Source organism: Anomalospiza imberbis, chromosome 15 (assembly GCF_031753505.1).
Source record: "Anomalospiza imberbis isolate Cuckoo-Finch-1a 21T00152 chromosome 15, ASM3175350v1, whole genome shotgun sequence".
Taxonomy (NCBI): domain Eukaryota; kingdom Metazoa; phylum Chordata; class Aves; order Passeriformes; family Viduidae; genus Anomalospiza; species Anomalospiza imberbis.
In genome coordinates, this window is record NC_089695.1 from 3,201,301 (window position 1) to 3,223,547 (window position 22,247).

At 47.3% G+C, this 22,247-nt stretch overlaps 1 protein-coding gene across 7 annotated transcripts; it reads right to left on the reverse strand.

Annotated features, from left to right (window-relative positions):
* Positions 1 to 542: 542 nt before the first annotated feature.
* PURA (purine rich element binding protein A) lies at positions 543 to 21,042 on the reverse strand. 7 transcript variants are annotated; one of them, XM_068205571.1, is made up of 4 exons: positions 19,738 to 21,042; positions 3,682 to 3,747; positions 3,538 to 3,594; positions 543 to 1,105 (listed from the first exon to the last, which is right to left on the reverse strand). In XM_068205571.1, the coding sequence occupies exon 1, from the start codon at positions 20,901 to 20,903 to the stop codon at positions 19,953 to 19,955; it is 951 nt and encodes a 316-aa protein (XP_068061672.1). In that variant the 5' UTR covers positions 20,904 to 21,042; the 3' UTR covers positions 543 to 1,105; positions 3,538 to 3,594; positions 3,682 to 3,747; positions 19,738 to 19,952. The 7 variants fall into 7 exon arrangements, with proteins under 7 accessions (XP_068061672.1, XP_068061669.1, XP_068061671.1 ...); XM_068205568.1 differs by having other exon boundaries at positions 543 to 2,543; XM_068205570.1 differs by lacking the exon at positions 3,538 to 3,594.
* Positions 21,043 to 22,247: the final 1,205 nt, after the last annotated feature.

Genomic DNA, 22,247 nt, shown 5'->3' on the forward strand with positions numbered 1-22,247 from the left:
GCTCTTCTGATGATCCAAAGCCTTCATCTGCTTCTGGCGACTGCCCGCGGACCCACGGCCCCTGAGCAGGGGACAGGGCTGGGAGCACAGGGTGTTCCAGCAGCCTCGGAACAGCAGGAACAGGACCACTGCTGGAACTGAGTGCGACAACTCATCGCCTCACAGGAGGATGTTCTACTTCTGTCCCAAAGCTTTCTGCTGTAAAAACCCCATCCTGTGTCTCCAGGCCCCAGGCCTCAGCCCGGTGAGCAGCAGCGAATGCTGCGGGGCTTCGGGCTCAGAGCATCCTGCTCGTCTCAGCTGGTTGGGATGTGAAGGGAAAGCCTCATGGAAAGGGTTGGAAAATGTGAGCTAGCATTCCTGTCAGGCCTTGCAGGGAGAGGCGTGGTTTGCCTCTTCCTCAGAACCTAATTTGAACCACAAGGATGCAGTGAAAAAAAAAAAAAAACTGCTTTGGAAGATTTTAAAGAACAGCACGAACTAAAAAAGCAGCTGCCAAACTGAATTTCCATTATTAAAAATCAGCACTGATAAGAGCCATATTAGATCAAATAATTTATTTAGTAATTCCATGTAAACACTTCAGATTTACTAGCAAATACAATGCTTGCTGTTCTTTTAAATAGATCATTCAAAAAATAAGAATCTATTATTAATGGCAGGTTGACTAGAGATCTCCATACTACTGTACAATAAGGAATTGGTTTTCTAATGGATTTAACATCTCGATTTTTCTTGTTCTGCATTTGCTTTACACAAAGCCCAAAGGACACAGGTTTGAACTGCTCCCTGACGATGCCACTGCGGCCTGGGGTGTTTTGGGGAAGGTACGCAGGCAACTCCTCCCATCCTGGCATTGGTGTGAACTGATGTGAGGGTGGGATGGCAGAGCTGGCGTGAGCACTGTTCACAAACACACGCCTTTTCGGTCAGAAAACAGACAGTGAACGGTGGAGAACTTCTCTTTGGGATGTATAAAAGCAACGAACTCCATCGTTGGCATTTACTTATCAACACAGCAGTACACATACACGTATCCACAGTCTGGAAAAGCATCCTATGAGCTGGAGAAAGCAGTGGTTCTGAGGCTTGGTACACCAGTGCACTAAAACCAAAAGAATGATACCTTCTTACATAGTCAAATGAAAAATAAATATCTTTATTTTCTGCCTACTTTATTTCAGTTTTCAAATAAATTTTAAATAAATCTGTACAAAGTATACTGTTACAGTATATATTTGTAAGTGAACTGAAATGCCTAAGTGTAACAACACTACAGGAAAGCAGTAAAGATTGGCACATCTCTAATCAAGATTAACTTTTACACTCAAAAAATACCAACGCCTGTGAAAACCCTCAAAATATTTTTGGTATTTTTTATGCAAGTTGCGTTGCAAACACATGACAGACCAATTCTCCCCTGCCTTGAAAAGAAGATCACTTCTCGTGGTTTTCAGAGAACGTGAACATCTTTATGATGCTAAAGGGACACCATCAGGTGAAAAGAGAGAGAGAGATTTCCATTTTTAAAAAGCAAACGCTTTGGTCAAAAATGGTCACGTCTGAGACTTGGTGCACGCTTGCCCATGTCCCCGAGCTCCGGCTGCGGCCGGGGCTGGGCGGGCACGGCCGCGGGAGCAGCGGCGCTGCCGAGAGCCTCTCGGGCATGCCGCGGGGATGGAGCTGCTCTGGCCGGGGACACAACGCCTCGGGACAGGAGCTGTTCCCCTTGCCATCCGAAAGGAATTAACAGGCGTGCCACAGGGCTGCATTTTGTGGTTTCTTCTTCCCCCCAAAAGCAAGAAACTAATATTTATCTGACAGTGTCCCTTTGCTCAAAATAAAGACTTCTGTGCTAGAGAGGTCAGGTACTGAAACAAACTTTTTCACAGGGTCAAAGAGCCAGGTACATCTCAAAATTCAAGTTTTCAAATCCCACTGCAGTTATCAGATTCATGAGCTCTCAAAATCTCCTAATATTTCGTTAAATAATTCCCAACTGGGAACTGGGGATAAATACTACAGATTAAGAGTGAGAGTTTTCGCTCTTAATCTTTCCAAAGATATATTCACTCAAAGTTTACATGCTGAAAGTTAATCTTACATTAGAATGTAATTGGCTGCAACATAAACCTATAAATGAATCAACTACCATAGATTAAACTCTGTTAAATATTTCTAAGTTAATAAAATATTGACAGTATTATAAAATTACAGTATTTACAATAAGAAAAATCTTGACTAATATATACCTTTAACAGATCTCTTCTCCAATTTGGGATTGCAACGGAATTATGAATATATGAACAATTTATTAGAAAGTTGCATTGCAATTATCAGGTTTTCCATTAGAGCTAGAGAGGGTGAGCTATCACTGCCTTTGGAAAAAACAAAAAGTGACTTCTGATGGTGGGGTGTAGCTTTTGAGTACCAAACTGGTAACAGGAGTCCTCCGCAAGACGTCTGAAGATAAGGTAGGACCAGCCTCAACTGCTCAGATTAAGGTTGTATTACAGAACTGCCAGCAATCAGAACCACCCAGGCTGCAAAAGGGGAGGAAAGGTAATTTTCAGCTCAAAGTGCACAGCTGGGAGGGCTCCCCTCATTCTGGACTCCAACTAAGGCTGCAGGAGCTTCGATCAGCTCTCAGGAACGGCAAAGCCCTCAGCTCGGGGTTGGTGAGGAGGAAACGAGCCACGGTGCTCCTTAAAGGGACATGGATGGGCTGCAGCTATGCCAAAAACACCCTTGTCAACCATGTAGGACAAAACCAGGCTGGGCATTTGAGATCCTCTTGGGCTTGCTTTTTTAGGAGTTTTTTTTTTTTGAGGAGGGACAGTGATGGGTTTTGGTTTGGTTTTTTTTTTTTTTTTTGTTTGTTTTTTGTTTACTTGGGAGAAAAAAAATTGGCCGGGACCATGCAGTAAACTCATTTTCTATCCCTCATCAGGTTGTCTGTTTCTGGGGTATTACCAAAATGTGCAGTGTTTGGGTGGCAAATACTTATGGGGAAAAAGGAGGCTTCAACATTCCCAAGTCAATTTGTCTTGGGATAAACCAAAAGCAATTTGAGCCCTTAAAAATTGCCAGCTGCTTTTGGGGTCTCAGACACCCAGTGATGTCCTTTTAAGGATCAGATCTTTCACTTGCCCTTTTTCCCAGCCTCGGAGGAGGAGTTTACAATGAGTTTAGGAAGGGCAACGTTCACATTCTCTCCCTCCTCCCCATGTCACATTTGCTTTCTAGGAAAAAAGGGGGAGAAAAGTAAGTTTCAAACTCCTTTCCCGCCCTTCCCTCCCCCAGTCCTGCTCACAGTAAACCAGAAATGGCAGTTTTTAGTGTATATTTTGGGATAAATTATTTTCTCAGTCCCAAGCCTGAAGATGCTAGTGAGAGACCTACCCGCAGGCTTCGGAGAGAAGGAGAAATTTAGGGGTTTCTACCAGTTCCCGTGGCGGGCAGGCGGGAACACCTCTGTCCTTAAAAGCAGGATTTAAAACGGGAAAAGAATAATTTGTAAACTTGGATCTACATTACCAACAGAAGGCTCTAGGTCCTGCGGGCTCCAGTTCCCAGAGATGCAGAGCAGGAAAACTAGAAAGAGAACTTGGTACCTTTCAACCACCTGCTGGGTTGTACTGGGGGGGAGTGGGGAATGAGAGAGACAAAATGCCAACTGACCTTATAAACAAAGGTATGTTTAGGGCTTCTGGTTTCAGGAATAAACCGATATTTACTGGTAAAAGTCTGCCAAAAAACAAAAACAGAAACACAGGATTACTGGTAAATATTGGTTTATATGGAGAATTAAAAAAAAAAAAAGAAGAAAAAAAAAAAAAAGATGTCATTGTGCTCCTGATCTCCACGTGCTCCCAAGTGGGAGCTGAGAACCGACCCATGGCATCCCTGCACCCGGTAGTGTCTCTGGCACCTGGCCACCTCAAACCAGAAGCCTTGTGTTGAGAGGAAAGTCGTGTTTGTTTCCTTTACTCCCCTTAAACTACGTGTTTCTGGATTCCCCCCTCCCTCCTCCGCAAGGCTGGTCCTACGGGGGTTTGGCTCAGGAGATGGGAAGTCTGCTTCCAAAAGCACTTGGAAGTGAGTTTGTACATAATATGGTATCTCAGCACAAGGCTTCTGGGGCCTGAGCCTCGGCTGCTCCCTGAGATACCATAAAATATACAAGACTGAGTGTATATTTTAAATAAAGCATTTTCTTGTAAGTGGCATAAACCCATTCATTTTATTTACATGCTTATTTATTTCCAAAAATAGAGTTGGTCCACATTGGACAAGAGAAATCAAGAAGCCATACAGTAGAAGAGTTAAAAGTCCAACATTTAACCAAAGTACAATGAAATTCCAGAAGTCTGTGGCTGACTTGAACCACAGAAACATACACATGAGCCACACAGACATTTGTACATAGAGCATTATATTACCAATAATATTTGCAAACATGAGGTCAAGATGGCTAAAAACCCAGCAGGACTGACCCGGGCGTCCTGGCTGAACAGAAGTGGGTGCTGAGGGGCTGTCACTGCTGTGGGGAAACACAACTCTCCAGAGATTTTGCTTCACTTTTGGTTTTTTCTTTAACTGAGAAAGTCCTAATTTTTCTGCCCTGGGGATCCAAATTGAGGACACGGTGAAAGCCAACCCCATGGAGCTCCCTAAATGCCGGGGTGCCGGGGGCTCAGACCTGCGGGACAGCGCGGATGCCGGCGGCACCGGAACCCCACTGGAGGGCAAAACACTGCCCTCTGCTACTTGGCCTTAAAGATCACCTGGAAAAGAAAAAAATCGGGATTTATACCCTTGTGGTGTGCTGAAAAAAGTCTGGATGGGGTTTGCCTTGAAAACAAGGATTTCCCTCCCTTGCCATGGGCAATTTTTGGCATTAGTTATTTCAGTCCTGTCTACCTTTCCTGGAAGATCACAAATATCCTAGAGGATGTTGCACTGACAGATGAGGGAATAACTTTTTTACATTAAAAAATAAAAACCAAACAAAAACTTGGAGGATGGACAGCAGAAGGAAAAAAAAAAAAAAAAAAACAAATGGAAAAGATGCCTTATCTCTGTGTGATGGCCCAGCTCTCTGGGCATTTCCATGGACCTCACCATGATAATATCTCAGTGTCTCCAAAGGATGAAAAAACAGACTTAAATTTGTATGTTCTGCTGCAGAGAATCACAGTAAGTAAAAGGGGGAAGACAGTTGTAGCACTTATGGTACTTCTACAAACCACTCACTACAAGGAGTAGAACCACACGAAAAGGGTATAAACTAATTTTCCTTTTTCAAGTCATCTTTGACACTCACGCTATTAAGCCTAGTCCAATGTGAATGCTAGTACAGAGCTAATGTACAGAATACCAGCAATAATTATTGGTACTTAACAGGATTTAAAGGCGAGTATACTCAGTACATTTATTAAAAAACACTATTACCAGAACGCCAGAGCTCTGACAGCAGTTACACAAAGCAGCCGTGCAGGTCTCTACGAGGACAGAGCCTTTAGCACAAGTCGCTATGATCACCTGAGCCTGTGACAGACAACTCAATCTTCTAATGTGTATCCTAGAACATCTCTAATTGCAGATGTGAAATACATTTTAAAACAGAGATGGGCCTGATCCTGTGCAGTTGGGTACGTACAACACACCCCAGTGAAACTCAAAGCCCAAATTCCTAAAGAGAGAGCACAAGAAATTGTTGTCTTACATCAAATAACTATCATGCAAGCATACCACGACGGTTTTATATTGAGTAACTTCAAATCAGCTGGTATAATTTAACTAGAAGTGAGCAATCTAGTGCATTTCTAGGGGTAGGGACAAAGGTTGTGCCAGTGACAACCACCTGATCACTAGGGAGAGCAGCACAGGGACACTGTGGGGCTCTAAGGAGCTGTGGTACAGAGGAGCTCCTGCTCAACAGCCTCACAGACCTGCACCTACACCTGGAATGTGCAGGATTCCTGTGGCAGAGCACACACCTTCCCTTCATTTGCTCTGCTACCAGAATCGAAGTTCTTCCTCCTGAGTGAACAATTCACTTACAGCCTGGCATACTGACGGAGCATTAAAAATTGCTCTTTTTTCCCCCCTGTTGCTTGTTGCCTCACTTGTCCCAGGGTCAGCCTCATGCTCACTGCACCAAACCTTATGCTCTTCTCAATTTTCCAGCCCCAGCCAGGCTGGGGTCACTTCTCCAACCACTCTGCTCCTTGTCTTTAAACATAAACTCTGACTGAAAGCCTCATGGTGCTGTTTCTATTGCAAACTCCAATGACTTATCAAAGGACTCACTCTTTGGTACCATCATCTACTGGAGACAGGGAAGGTGGGGGAAGCCAGGGTATTTGCCATGACTCATAGACTTTTAAGAAGCCTAAAACTAAGCCAGAGCAGCAAAAGGTTGCTCTGGCTGACACCAGTTACCTGTGGGTTCTTCTGGGTCTCTTGGAAAGAGAGGTAACACAGGTCTGCATGTGCACACACCAATAATCCTCCCTCAAGGACAGACCTAGGCAAACACTGGAAGATGCTGCCCAGACCCCTGTTCCTACTCCTTCCCTTTCTACCCATTATAAAAGTCAAGACCTTTGGGTTTTTTCTTAGTAAGAAGAAAACAGAACATACCCACAATATCAGCTGCTGAGGCACACTCTGGGATCTGGCAGACCTGCAAGTCCAGCTCAAGGCAGGAATTTGAACTGGTGCTTTACAGGAGAAATCTAGATGCCATATTACCCAGTATTCTGGGCTTGTTTCTCCCCTCCGACCAGACTTTGCAGCCTGGATCTAGTGGTGTCCACCACAAAAGTTTCATGAAAGTCAACCTTTCTCCACCCAGCAACTTTGGGTTTAATGAAACCATTGAATGGAACTCGTTTGCTCAAAGGCTGAAGATGCAGTCTTGGAAGCCTTTAATCACCTTCTCTAACTAGACTTTAGTCTACCTTTTGCTCCCCAAGTGACAAATATCAACTGCAACCAAAGAAGGACTCCATGATATTTCTCTTCTCATAACAAGCCTATTTTTTGTCCTGATGTTTTTCAATGTGTTCTGACATTCTGGTAGGTGCCCCAGCAAACCAGACTGATCATAGAATCAAAGAATGGACTGGGTTGGAAGGGATCACCTGGTCCAACCCCCTTTCTCTGCAGAAAATATGTTGCTTTCCATGTCTCACACACTGAAGAGCTACAGAACTTCAGATTCTCCTTCTCAAACTGGAGTTCGGGGTTTCTGATCTGCAATTCCCAGTGCCCCGATTAATACTTTAATTAAAAACAAGAATAACCTGACATAAGGATGATATCTAGTCATGGAGAATACTAAGCTGTTTTTTGACAGCCCTGTTTTTGTTGGTACCTTTAAATGTTTCAGTCCCAAGCTTTTTTAAAACCCCTTGATACCTCTCTTGCTCCTCCACTTGAATTTCCTACTTTGCTCCAGCATCTCTGCCTCACTTGAGTTTCAGAAGAAGGCTCCTTATTCCACCCAAAAGGACATCAGGCTCTCAAATGTGCCCTGTGCTGCAGTATGACATGGGGGAGTCACTTCAGCGGCATGAAGTAGTGCAGGAAATGAATTCTGCCTTCAGTCCTGCACAGCCAGATTTTCTCCCCAGCCTTGTCTCTGATGTCCCTCAGACAGCATTGGCTCCCCAAAGCCCCCAGCTCTGCAAAGCCCCTCCTAAACTGCTTCATTTCCCAATCATGGTTACCTGCCCTACTACATGGCTCTTCCAGTCTGTTCCTCAAGAGCTGGACTGCTGTCCTTGGGTGGAATCTTCCTCAACTCCAGAAGTCCCTTCCTTTATTTTTAACAACAGTTTCAGGGTTGTTCGTTCTTTCATGACAGATTTCTGCCTCACCTGGATGCCAGTAATCTTCCCAGGTATCTATGGTAAGTCTAAGGACTTCATTTTTCTGATCTTCTCCCCTGAAATGTTTTGGAAAAAAAGACTCACTTTCAGTCCAGCACCTTCTACCTCTGAGAATGCTGAGCGTGCAATTCAGTGACCCCCAGGTGGTCACTGCTACTTAACAACTCAACAATAATTGTATTTTGAATCAGGTCTTACGTTTTAGTCCTAAACAAAGGCTTACTCTAGACCAGGCTGTTACAAGCAATGATCCTTTAAGTAAATCAATATATTTGCTCTCCAAAATGTTAGCCAGCTCCCTCTCAAACAATCTGGCCAGATAGCATGGTCAGAATAGAACTCACTTTTTCTAACAGGTTTAGGAAGATGCGTGAGCCTGTTTTTTTTCCCAAGGCTCATGAAATCCTCAACTTTCCTTCTGTCTGGAATAGAAAACGTCCTAATACCTCCATGTCATTAAAATACAGAATTTATATCCAACATAAATGTGGCTGTTTGGTCGTCAGTACTCCAGTTTCCTCAGATTTTACAGCAACCTTTTAGCTGTAGTGTTCCTCCTTTATGACCTAACATACCTGCTACAATGGCAGGTAATGCAGTATCTGACTGATTTCCATCACCCCCACCATGTTTCAATCAGAGCAGCTGTGCCGAGGTCTTTTTTCACCACCGAGCAGTCTACAATAACTATTTTTGTCTCCTGCTTCCACCCTGTTGTGCAGATGCGCCCAATTCTTACTTCAGCCCAATCCCTCCTGTGCACACAACTGTGCTCCCAGTCTCCAGCCCCAACAGCCTCGGCCTCCCACCAGGCTCTGTCCTCCCCAAACCCTGCCCACTTGCCGTGCCACCAGGCTGGGGACGCCTGGGCTGAAGTGGAAATGCTGTGAAGTCACAGCTCTTCAGTTCACTTCCCTGTCACAGCCTCTTCCCAGGCACACACACAGACTTTAGGAAGAGGCACTGCCATGTCCTAAATTCTGTCTCCTTCCTGGACACCAGGAAGCTTCCCAGGCATCTCAGCTTCAAGAATGCAGGCTTGCCCCAAGCACTCTGATACCTTTCAAGGTCTACGTGTCCAATCAACAGGGAGATAATTTGATGGATCTCCTAATCTTTGGGAGCTTGTATTTCCCATCACTAAATCCTCTGGCATTCAAACCTCCCACAGCTGCTTTTCCAACTTCTGGAGGCATCTCCAGAACACAAATCAACTCCTCAGCCAAGGCTTTGGTTATAAACCACCCCCTCAATCCTGTCCAGTTTCAAGTCTCCACAAGGCAGGGCAGTCAGTGCTGTGGTGGGAATGAACCCTGACCATACTTATTTATTTGCAAAAATAGAGTTGGTCGACATTGGACAAGAGAAATGTCCAATTCTCTTGGATTGGACAAGGATTTGGTACCATCTCTCCTCCAGCAGTTCAGCAGTTCTGGCCTCAGGATGCTTTCTGGAGCCTGGAACGCCCCCACTTGTTGCTCCATATAGTATTTCATCAGCAGATAATCACTCTGCTGAGCGTGTCCTCTCTGCACTCTTGTGTGCAGTTCTTTGTGCAATTAAGCCAATGTACTTTGATTCCCATAATTAAGCTAGGAATTTTACGTTATGACCATATAAAGTCCATCTTTAAACCAAAAATAGACTGACCGTTAACAGATTCTTTTTTTAATAATTACTTTAAACCGCCAATTAGAGACTTGCATTGGACAAGATAAGTTACATATGGCCTTGCAAGGACTCATTTTCCAGAATTTTATTGACAGGTGAAGCTCAGAAGCCAACTTCTTTTTTTAAGATAGAATGAGCCTCTGATCACAGCAGATCTATCCACAAACCAAACTGTTCGTATGCATGAAAGCAGAGATGGCTTTTACATGAATTTGCAGTGCTCAGTTCAGAGTTATTAATGACAGAAAATAATTCAAAGCCTTTAGTCCCTACTTTGCTCAGACCTGCCTGGTTGCCCTTCAGCAGCCCCTGGCAACGGTGAACATACTGTCATTTATTATTTAAATAAAACAATCTTTTTAATAAAAAGAAATTCTCACCCCATTTAAACTCTGTACCTGACAAGACACCAGCTTCTTTCCTTCACCTGTGGTGCTGCTCATACATTTTTTCAAGCTGACCTGCCCACACAGCTTCTGATAAGCCAATGCTACATTGCCAGCTCTCCTCAGCATCACTCGAGTGGGAGGTTTGAACACCAGATTTCACAAAACCCTTTCTCCATGATTCCTAGCCCTGGCATTTCTTGAAGTATTGACAGATCGGCAAGCCTTCCCAGCTCGCCCAAAAGTGAGCCAGCTGGACCTGCTTCTGCTGGACTGATGCAGAGAGAAGAGCTGGTCCCTGAAATCCCAGCACTCACCTCTTGACCCCTAGGCGAGTTTTGAGGAGCCTGGACCAGCTGACACCAATGTGCCGATGCAGACTCACTCCCCAGGAGCTGCTGGTCTGAGCTTCCCTGCCCATATGAGATGCCTGGGCAAAAGGTGAGCCCAGGCAAGTTCCAAACCTCAGAAGACTGCGGGCAATAAAGCCAGCAGCCTACATCGTGCTCACTATTGTGCAACCAGGATGGAGCACGGAGAAATAAAATGCATTCCCTAGGGAGACACTAGAGCAAGCGCAAGCTGGGGGACAGAGACAGCCAAACCAAGGTGGCTGCCCTTCAAACGACAATGCTGCTCCCAACCATCCCAACAGACAGGTCCTGCCTGATGCACAACCACTGTCCTGCCCTCTGACAGCCGCCTTTCTACCCAGAGTGAGAACAAAATCCCCCAAACCTCCAATGGCCCAACCTCGATGGGCACACAGCAATTTGAGCCTGAGTCACACATCAAGACGTTCGCCAGTAACAGAAAAAACGACCACTGCTCATTTACTGACTTTCAACTCCCAGCACCAGAAACTATCCAGGTCCATGATATGGACACAGCCTCCTCCAGGCTCATCTCAACACCAGCCATATCAGCACAAACCACGCTGGGGGGTCAGCCCCACAGCAGAGCCCCCGCAGCCCCCCCAAACACCCTGTACCAATGCCGGCCCGTGCATCAATCCAGAGCACAGTGGTGATGATGTCTGAGAGCCCAGGCTCAGCTCCCAGACCTTCCTGCAAGCATGACAGTAACACCAACCAGCCCAAACTGCTGCCATGTGTCAGTAAGACACGGTCTCTTGCACCAAGGCCACACCCATGGGGCTGCTGCACGGTCTCTGCACCGCGTTCAGTAACACAGCCAAACCCACCGGGGTCAGCACGGTCATGGGGCTTCAGATACAGCTTGCAAGCCACTTCCACAAGCAATTCTCCATTTAAATCAACATCATGACTGGGATGACATTTCAACACAAGGAGGTTTTTCCCAAAAAGCTGTCGAAATCTCTCCAAGTCATGCACTTGCCGTCCCAGAAGCGCGCACTGGATCAGCTCCAACAGCCACCTCCCTCCGAGGTCTCCCCAGCCAAAAGGGGCACATCCTTTTGTGCTGCAGATGTAAATCCACACCTCTCACCTCTCCAGTCTCAAACAGAAAGTATGAAGCTGGTTTTTCTTGCTTCCTGCATATTTCAAGATAGTGTTTCAAGAAAAAAATGCTTCAATGCCACAGCCAGGGAGACTCAGCAGAAACTCCTACTCCCAGTTTTGCAGCCAATCCTCTTTGCACTTCAGTCTGCTACATGGCCCAAGACTCAGAAAGGGCTAAGGTGTGTATTTTTGCAAAGCTAATGTCAGGATGGACAGCAAACCAACTGTCACCAACAAAGCCAAGGAATTGTCTTGAGTTAAGACTGAGTTCCTGCTGGGGAGATCCAGCAGATTCCCATTCAGACCAAAAACCCTCCCAGCTGATGGCTGGTCCAGAAAGGAGCAGAGATTCACCACATGTCATGAACTCAAGCCTCAAGAGGAGGTGTGGAAATGGCCAGGGTCACCAAGTTCAACAGCAAAGTAGGCCCTGCTCAGGACCTGACAGCTACGTTACCTGTGTTTTGGATTTTTTACTCTCCTATGAGCTCTAGCTTGGCATGATAAACCTAATGCCCACCGGTTGGTAAAACTTTTCTTAGTTAAACCCAAACTGTATCAGGTTTTGTGCTCTTAGACTGCTCCAAGGTACGTCACACAGGGACAGTAGAATTTCCCTACCAAACCACATGCCCAACTCGAGCTACAGAGGTACTGCCACAGCCCAGGTGATGTCTGGCACCCAAAATAAGACAACACCCACATGCAGGCAAAATCTATGGCCAGCCTGAGCAGGCTCCAGTGCTGGCTGGCCACGGTGCCTTCCAGAGCAGAAAGCTCAAGACCAGATCCCATCTCCGGGTGAAGGAGTGCCAGCAGTATCGATCTGCAGTGGGACAGTGAAGCACTGTTTGGGGATATCCAGCCATTCACTCTGTCTTGTTTTAATCAGTCAACATTCAAAAGACAGATAGTGAGGCCAAAAGTCCTCTATCTTTATCTTTTTTCACTTAATCTCCAGCTGACATTTTCCCGTGAAAACACGCCTCGTTTCTTGCTGTATGACTTCAACTCTCCCTCTCCTGTGATATTTTGTCTCAAACAGGCTACACAACCTGTTACTACTTTTATAGAGGTGGGAGTGACATGCTTTGACTCTTCCAAAACACAAAATGCTCATCTGGCTTCAGCCACCAAACTGCAACAATGGGGAGCAGCAGAGCTACCCCATGTGGGGAGCTCAGCGTCCGCTGCTCCATGATCCCTTGGGACCAGCTGCCTGACACCTCTCAGCTGCTTGTGGCAAAGAGCCACTGTCATCAGGCTCTCATGGGCTTCTCTAAGAGCTGTGCTGATGCTGAAGCACTTGCATGGCAAGTGAACCCTGACCATGCTCATTTATTTCCAAAAATAGAGTTGGTCCACCATGCATGGCAGCCCAGGTGTACCTTGGCATCCATGTCTGCCACATCCCATCTCCCACCTTGCTCTGAAAGCCTTTTCCCACCTTCCAGACAAGACAACACCTTTGCTGTGACTGCTGGGAGCTCCTCCCCTGGACAAACTCTTCACTCAGCCTGAGGCTGCCGGCTCAGGAAATGTCTTTGTTAGTGACAGCACCACGCCTGCCCCAACACCAACCTGCTTATCCTTTCTCTTCCAATGTACTCCTCCAGCAGCAACTTCTATGCCAACCAAATTGCAGTAAAATATCCAGAATGCCGTTGGAGAAGTAACACTGTGAAACCCCTGCAAATGGATGATTTGGCCTTTACTTCTCTCTACTATCTGCAGCTGTTCTGCACTAACAACAAGCAACACACAGCCCAGTAAAGCCTCGTGGCCCACTTGTCATTCACAAGAAGTCGGATGGTTGCAGACCCTGCTGTGAGCTGCCTTTCCCCCAGACTGCAGTGCTGCTAACACACACAGCCCATCAGGAACTGAAATCCTTTGCAAAGACAACAAGCAAAGGAGGATAGGCAGACTAAGAGAAACTCCCAGAGTGGACCCAGGACCATCTGGCACGAACAGGAGCCTCTGCTGGGAGCAGAGCAGAGCAGGCAGCCCGGCTCCAGCTGCGGAGCTTCCGGAGAGCTGCCACACGAGAGGAGCATCCTTCCTGTGCCATCACCCTCAGCCATCCCAACACAACACACACCTCTTCAGAGAAGAAAAAAATGCCATCACAACTTCAGGCCCAAAGATCAGGCTCTGGGGAATACGAGCTTTTAAAAAAGGTTATAATTTTGGAAGTCCATTTAAATTAACCTTAACTAGCTTTAAACGCTATATACGTATCTCCTTGCCACGCTCACAACCCACGCACATTTTGCGGTGCCAGTGAGCTAAATCATGTGCAAGTGAGCAGAGTAAAAGAAACGCCAAAAAAAAAAAGCTCTGGGCAGAAATTCTCTTTCATTGTTACAAGCGGCAAAGGAGATGGCAACAGCAGAAGGAATCAGGAATAAAAATGGAACTCGCTTGTTTACCTTGTCGGTTTTGTCAAAACATTGTGACAACGCTTTGCGTGCAGCCAGTTTCTCTGTTCTGCCACCAAAAATTCAGAGCCCTTCACCTTTCTTCACGCATTACAGGAGAAAGCCAAGAAGAGTAAAACTTTTAGGGAGAGAAATGAGTGTGCAAAAAATATAAAAAAGCCCAGCATGAGAATTTCAAACTACTGGGCTCCTTTTCCAGATAGTCCAAACATCACCAGGAACAGTGACCCTCCAGCTGCACAAGCTGAGTTAACAAGGAGCAGGCAGCCAACGAAGGAGGAGAGTAAGACAATAAAGGGAAAGTTTGGGTAAGCCTGACAAAAAGCAAAAGAAAAAAGAAGTAAAAAAAAGCCAGGAAAAAAAAAAAAGCTGCAAACTGGGTTTCTAAAAAAGAAAAATTCTTGACAGTGTCTTTTTAAAAGAGAAACTCACAGTGCTTCAGGCAGAGCCCTACCTCTCCATAAGCCACCCAATCCAGTAGGAAGCAGCAGTTTTTTGAAGGAGCAAATTGCACAGCTGTGGAAGAATTTGCCTTTACTGCCTTCTTTCCAACTCACCTAAGCAAGACTCAATGTCTACCTGGAGGACTAGCAAAACCGAGGAAATTGGTTGGTTCTAGTTATACTTCTGAGGTTTTCATGCTTGAAGAGAGCCCCTAAAATGTAAACCTGTTTTAGCATTCTTGTACATTAATGTCGTCGTTCTCCCTGCTGACTCCCACAACTTCTGCCACAGACAAGTCAATCAGATTTGGTATATGCTCTGGGACAGGGAAGGGGAGGGCTGGGTTTAAAGCAAACAAGCAACCAAAAAATAATTATGTCAGTGCTCTGCAAGGTGTTGGATCCAAGCTCGGTGGATCTGCTGAAGTCTTCGATCCAAAACACTTGGCAATTTTACTTAAAAAAAAAATATGAAACAAAAAATACTTTGACCTGTTGAACTTACAGAAAAGCAAGTGGCAGACCTTGGAGGATGGGAGACAGCGTGTGAGGGTGCAAAAACATCATGTGCTGTAGTTCACCACTTTAGAAGAAATCAGAGTTTTGCTTTAGTTGGTTTTGCTTTTCCTGAAGTGCCAGGGAAAGGCGCTTCCCAAAGGGCGACTTTAGAGTTTACGGGCGCCAAGGTGGAAGCGTGAAGTGAAGACATGCCAAAAATGTCAGGTTTGCATAAACCCTTCTGGAAAAAGTGCACCGTGTTTTAGGAAAAATGCATATCTACCAAATCTCCACTGACCAGGGGCCACTTGTTCACGCAAAGTTGCATCAATTGGCAGCATCAATGCTGACATTTTTGCCTTCTCCTTCCACCCCCCTCCCCAATTTTTTTTTTCCTTGGGAGACATAGAGCGCCACTGCATTAGAACGTACAAGAAATGAAAACAGTGAGTACAACTGATATAGATCCATTGACTTTTTATTACAAATGTACTTGATCACTTGGCTTCAAAAAAGTTTAAATCAACCCCTATTTTCTGTACGCCAGTACAAAGTAAAATCTATTTTACAAATTAAATACCTAAAAATTTGACAAAAATATTAAAGTTTGATGGAAAAAACAGTTATAAAAATCTTAAATCCCCTTTTAAGAAGATAAGAGATAACATTCCCTCCCAACCCCCACAGTCCTGTTATACAATATTAATAGTAATTTTTTTAGAATAGGTAGGTATGTTATATCTTGCTGTTAGCATACAAGTCACTCTAATAGCTTTATCTGTATATACTCCAGTTAGTGCATGAATGTCATCTGATTGAATATAATCAACTATCTTTAACTGATCCCTAATTTACATTTCATAACTTGCATAGTTTGAAGGGACAAAGGTTACACTACAGCTAATCATAAAAAAAGGTGGTTACAGTGCTATTTTTAAAGGCAACAAAGTAATTGCTCCCAAAACGAACCCAACCCAAAACTAAACAAAAAGGAAGAAGTTACCGGTCGGCTCTGAGCAGGGGTTAAATCCCCGGCAGCAGCTCTGCCTGGCTCACGGGGTGCGCTCTGCGCCCGCCCGCTGCCCCCTCTGCGCTTCCCACAGTCCCGGGACAGCTCGGGAACCGCTCTCCCGGCAGCGCTACGCCCAGCGCATTTCAACCCCTGCGAGGGATACGCACGAAGTGACACTGTCAAGTATTTCTTGCCGTTTTTTTTTCCAATTGAATTTTCAAAAAACGAAAAGCCCTCCGCCTACGGGCGCGCCTGGCGAGGAGCTCGGCGCGCCGCCGACACCGGCGGCCGGGCTCCTGCTCTCCCGCCGATCCCGCCCGGCCCAACCCGGGGGCTCCCGGTACCGGGGCTCGGGGGGAACCCCGGAGGGTCCGGCCAGGACCCCCGGCTCCCGGGAAGCTGCTGGCTGCCTCCCGCCGCAGCATCGTAAGCGGGACCGCAAAGAAGAGGCAGGAATCAACAGCGGCTCGTGCTGTTTCTTTTTTTCTTTTTTATTTAAATTCTCAAAGACAGAGCAATTTCACTTTTTTGTTTTCATTTTAACAAAAAAAAAAAAAAAAAATAGAATTTGAATTCGGAGGACATTTCCCCGTTAGCATAAAACCACTTAAAAGGTGGTTGTATTTCAATGGTAAATTACTTGACAGTGTCCCTTTAACTTAAAAATAAAATAATGTCAGTATTGCAATGAATTTCAAGTTTTCTTGCACGTAGTCATTATAAAGTAGCTTTTATCATGCTCTTGGACCTATTCTACAAGACATTTAAAAGCATATCATCAAGGAAAATATAAGGCATACTTCTCAGGAATTAGGTATCTTGGCACATTTGAGCATACTGTCTTTTTTTAAAACAACACATATGGTCAAATATACCTTTCTTCTTCTAACATTAAACAGGGTTTTCTGTACTTTGTTTTAAATACTGAGATATTAGAGCCTTGGTAAAGTACCGAGCACCTCCGGGAAAACGAAAATTAAAACAAAAAAAGCAAAAAAATAAATCCAAAGGAAACTAAAACAACCAGGAGCAAAATCCCACGAATCTTTACAGTCATTTTAGTCTTTCGTTATCATCATTCATCAAGTCCTTGAACAGACAGAACGTGCATTAAAAGAAGAAAAATCCAAACCAAAACAAAACAAAAAAAAAAAAAAAAAAAAAAAAGGAAACACGCAGAAGAAACCCAAAACGAGACAAAAAATGACCACAAGTTCTCGGCCACTGTTCACAGAACTGCCCGCGGGCTGTTCCAGGCTGTACTGGTTTGACTGGACCCGCGCGGCCCGTGCGCTCCTCCAGTCAGCCGGATCCTGGGCAGGATCCGGGCGGCGCGGGCGAGGAAGACCACGGGAGGAGCCTGCCTCGTTAGCGATGCTCCCAGGAGCCGGGAGGGACGGAAGGACACTCTGCCGTGCTCTCCTCGCCTCCCGCTACTTATTGCTGGGAACGCACCGCGGCGGCGTGGAACTACGGGCGCCGGAGCGCGTCCGTCGGCAGCGCGACAACTTTGGGGAGGGCAGTGAACAGCAGGACCGAGACAATCAATCAAGTAGCAAAACCAAAGCAATTAAATTCCTAACTACGTCTAGCAGCATGGAGAGTGCAGTCCCGACACATCACAGTTGAAGTACAATAATCGCTGGAACTGCCCATCCAGAGCCTCCGAATCAGAAGCAGGTTATCAGACACATGTTTACATGCAATTGAGAACCATTTCAAATGTCACATTACGCACTCTGAAAAGCTTATTTCACTACTGGGAAATAGGAAAAGTGCACATTAAAGCAATTTTAAACATTTCCAGTGATTGTTTAAAAAGAAACAGAAACACCTCGCTACCAGCGGCTCGTGTTTAACTTTCTGTGAACACTAACAGCAAACTTCTTTCAAGGGCAATAATGCATGGTACAATGGAAACAGCTTGTTTTGACACTTACAGTACATCTCAAAAAAAAACCCCCAAAACCAAAAACAAACAAAAAAACACCAAAAAAACCCCAAAACCCCAAGAAGAAAAAGGGAATTATAATTTCAACTGGGAATAAAATGACAGCAGGAAATCAAATTCTTTAAAACAAGCTTTTTTTTTGCTTTCTCCCCACCCTTCCGAAACTCCATCCTTGCCCCTCGGTAAAGAAGCGCTGGCAGCTCCTGCTCGCACAGGAGCAGCTCAGGTCTACCTGACCCCTAACTCAGCCAAGACCATTCAGCAAAATGATTGCATTCCCAAAAAACTTCCGTGTGGAACAAGATTCTAGTTTCTCTGAAATGCTCTCTACTGAATTCCAGCCAAGAAAAGAAAAGAAAAGAAAAAAAACCAAAAAATAAGGTTTTGTTTTCACTGTTTAAGGCATCTTTTTTTTTATAACATTTTCTCTTCACTCACAATGATGATAGTCATGCAGCAGTTTAATGATAAAAATATATTAATATTTTACTATACAGCAGCAAGTTAGTCAATTAAAAGCACACCAACTTTTTTTAAAAGAAAAAAAAAAGAAAAACATAACTGAAAAGCAACGAAGACAACCTGTAAAAGTCTATTATTATTCTTATTATTATTACAAACAATTTCAATTTGGAGAACACACCTGGACAATTAGTGTTCTGACAAATCTGTGTTTCCCTAGCCTAGGCTTCGAGCAGAGCCCGCGCCCGGCGGGAGCTGGGACGGGGAGGGCAGGGCACGGCCAGGCTCGCCAGGTATGTAGCCAGTAATAATAACTAGCACCACAGCTACATGGAAATCCATTACGGACACACACCGGCTTGGCTTTCACTGTCCAACCAAACTCCGACCCCCATGGCTCAGTGGGATCACGCTGCCCTCGCGCTGCACTGGTTCCTAACAGAAGTTAACAGGGATCAAAGCATCGCTCCGAGTTCAGGAGATAGTGCTAGTGCCAGTGGCCACACGGAAAGACTCGCTACCTGCTGTCCAAAAACAGGTGGACTGGAAACCGCTGCACGTCAGGTTAAGTACTTTAAGTACACAGAATAAAAAAAATATATTATGAACAATACAAGTACATCTCATATACACAATAATGACAATACGCCTACTCAGTTGTAAACCAAACAGGTGCAGAAAAAAAATATTATGGGAAGAAATTCTTTACTTTTCGTTTTTTTTTTTTTTTTCTCTCTCTCTCTTTTTTTTTTCTTTTCCTCTTTTCTTTTTTTTTTTTTTTTACTATTTGAATAACTTTGGTTCAAACGTAAAAATCACAAGTTAGCAAATTTCATTTAAATGCCTTTTTTAATAATTTTTCTTCATGTTCACAGAAGTTTCACTGACCATTTTTATATGTTTAAGGTCCAGATGCAATGCATATTGTATAAAAGAGAGCACTTATTGTTTACCTTGCATGAATTAAACCTACGTACCTTTTAACTCTACAAACTTCTGCATAACATTTAGACAAAGCTCAGACACACAGCATGCCTAGCCCTCATATATATATACACATCTCTAATCACAGGTATATAGGGTGTCAAATATACTATAGTAACCTCCATGTAAGGTTCGAAATTTGGTAACAAAATGAGAAGAAAAAACTAAAAATATTATTTTACGTGTTCTAAAATATCTCTTTTTTTTTGTGCTAAAGTCAAATGTTAGCTCAACATGAAAAGGACTTTTTTATATAATTCAGCAATATTATAATCTTGACCATTTTTGCAAACACTTTTAATAATAATAGCTTAAACGTGTACAAAAGTTCTCGGTTAATTAGGGAAATAAACACTCAGTTCTTTATATTTTTAATCAAGTAGGAAACACAGTTCATATATAATGTTATTACTTTTTTTTTTTTTGACTCTTTTTTTTTTTTTGTGTGTTTTGTTTTTTTTTTTTTTTTTCGTTTTGTTTTGTTTTGTTTTAGCAGCTGCTTACTGTTTGATACGGTGGGTAAAGTGGAGGAACATCCAGCGATGGGTGGCGGGTCTGAGGCGCTGCTGCTGCCGGGCGGCGGGGGGGGCGCCGGGCGGGCGGCGCGGCCGGGGGGGCTCCGGGCGGAGGGGGGGCTCCGGGCCGCCGCCCCCGCGCCCCGCCGCCCGCCCGCCCTCCCGCCGGCGGCGGGGCCAGTCCGCGTCCCGGGGGGCGGGCGGTCAGTCCTCCTCGGGCTCCTCGGCCTGCAGCAGCGCGCCGGGCGGCCCGGCGGCGGCCGCCTCGGCCTCGGGGGGCGGCTCGGCGCCCACGGCGGGGGCGGCGGCGGCGGCGGCGCGCTTGTCCCGCTGCTTCTCCTGGATCTTCTTCATCTCGTCCGAGTACTTGCAGAAGGTGTGTCCGAACTTGGCCCAGACCTTGTAGGGGACGGTGATGGAGTTGCGGTAGGTGGGCTTCACCTCGCTCACCCGCATGAACACGCCGTACTTGTTGGAACCCACGTCGAAGAAGAAACGCTTGTTGTCCACAGTCAAGGAGGTGCCCTCGGGCAGCTCGGCCGGCTCCTCCTCCACGCCGTAGTCGTCGATGAGCTTGGCCAGGGCGTCGCGGAACTCGATGAGGCCCTGTGCGGGCAGCGCGATGGTCTGGCCCTGCGTGGAGCCCAGCCCCGGGCCGCGGTTCACGGTCTGGCGGACGCGCAGGAAGCGCCCGCGCTGGTTCTCCTTCAGATCCATGTAGTACTTGCGGTTCTCCCGCACCAGGAACTCGCTCTTCAGCGCCCGCCGGGGCTCGTCGGCCGCCTGCGCCAGCTCGGGGGGCTGGCTGGGCCCCAGCTGCGCGTAGTGCTCGATGAAGTCGCCCAGGTAGTCGCGGAACTCGACGGCCACCGACATGGAGAGGGTCAGGCGGCTCTTGTTGCCGCCCGCGCCCACCTCGGCGATCTTGAGGAAGCGGCCCTTGGCGTTCTGCTTCACGTCCAGGTAGAAGCGCTTGTTCTGGATGTCCACCCGCTTGGAGGCCAGCTCCTGCGTCTCGTGCTGCAGCCCGCCGCCCGGGCCCCCGCCGCCGCCGCCGCCGCCGCCCGGGCCGCCGCCGCCCGCGCCCGGCCCCCCGGCGCCCGCCGCGCCCCCGCCGCCGCCGCCCTGCTCGCTGCCGCTGTCTCTGTCCGCCATGATGCCGCCGCCGCTCCGCCGCCGCCGCCGCTCGGGCCTCGCCCGCCGCTGCTCGCCCCGGCGCGGCCGCCCCCGCGCCGCCGCCGCCTCCTCCGCCGCCGCCGCCGCCTCCTCGGCCGCCCCCGGCCGCCGCCGCCGCCGCCGCCTCCTCCCGCCGCCGCCGCCGCCGCCGCTGCTGCAACAGCCCCCGCGGCCACCAGCCGGCCGCGCTCTCGCGAGATCTGCCGGAGCGAGGAGAGGGCGCGGGAAGGCGGCAGAGAGCGGCCCCCGCCGCCGGCCGCCCCGGCGAGCACGGCGGCAGTGCCGCGCCGCCGAGCGGCCGCCGCGGGTACTGCAGCTGCGCGCTCCCCCCGCGCACCGGCGCCGCGTCCGAGCCCCGCTCCGGGCGGCACCCGCGGCCGCCCGGCCCCGCCGCTGGCCCCGCCGCTGGCCCCGCCGCTGGCCCCGCCGCACCCGCGCTCCCGCACCCCGGGGGCAGCTGGCGGGGCCCGGGAGAGCCGCCGGGTTCGTGCTCCCCGCAGCGAACCGTACGGGAGAACGCTCAGCAGCGGGCCCTCCTCCCGGGTGGGATATGTGTTTATTCGGGGTTGATGATGAAGTTAATTAATAGGCCTGTGGCGTGGCGCCGGGCCTGCAGGCTCGGGAGCGCAGCAGGAGTGGGGACCGGGGGGATCGGTCATCCCCCCGCAGCGGGGGTTTGGAGGTGGGGCTTGGAGGTGGATTTTGGAGGCTTGGAGGTGGATTTTGGAGGTTTGGGGGTGGGTCTTGGAGGTTTGGGGGTGGGTTTTGAAGGAGATGCTTTAGCTTCTAGTCCTTGTTTCCTAACCCTCAATTTTAAGCCGGCTCCAGCCCAAGTAAGGATTGTTTTCTCCTGATGCTGCAGGTCAGGAAGCAAACTGGTAGGATTGCTCTGGGTAGAAGTCGCTTCCCTGCCTGCTGCTTCCAGGACTGCTGACTTCTGTGGAAGGCATGGATGTACCTCTAGCATCCCAAAAGCCCTGCAAGTGTTGCACAAAGAGTGGTGCTATGAGGTGAATTTTGGGGTGGCCTGTGGAATGTGCTTGGCACACAAATGGCTTTCTCGAGGAGACAGGGAGGGAACTGCTGAGACATCTTGTTGTGTTAGAGGATGCTCAGATATCCCAGGAGGAGCCCCCAGCCTGCCCCATGGCTGTGGTTAAAGCCGTGGTGATGGCGACTCCATGGGTAATAAAAAAAATACACAGAGAAACAGTTTCCTTTTACCACAGAAACAGTATTTCAGCACTGGCTGCGCTGAGGCTTGCCAGCTGTCAGAAAGCCCTGAGTGCTGGGGATGTGCAGTGCTCTCCGTGGATGCTGGGT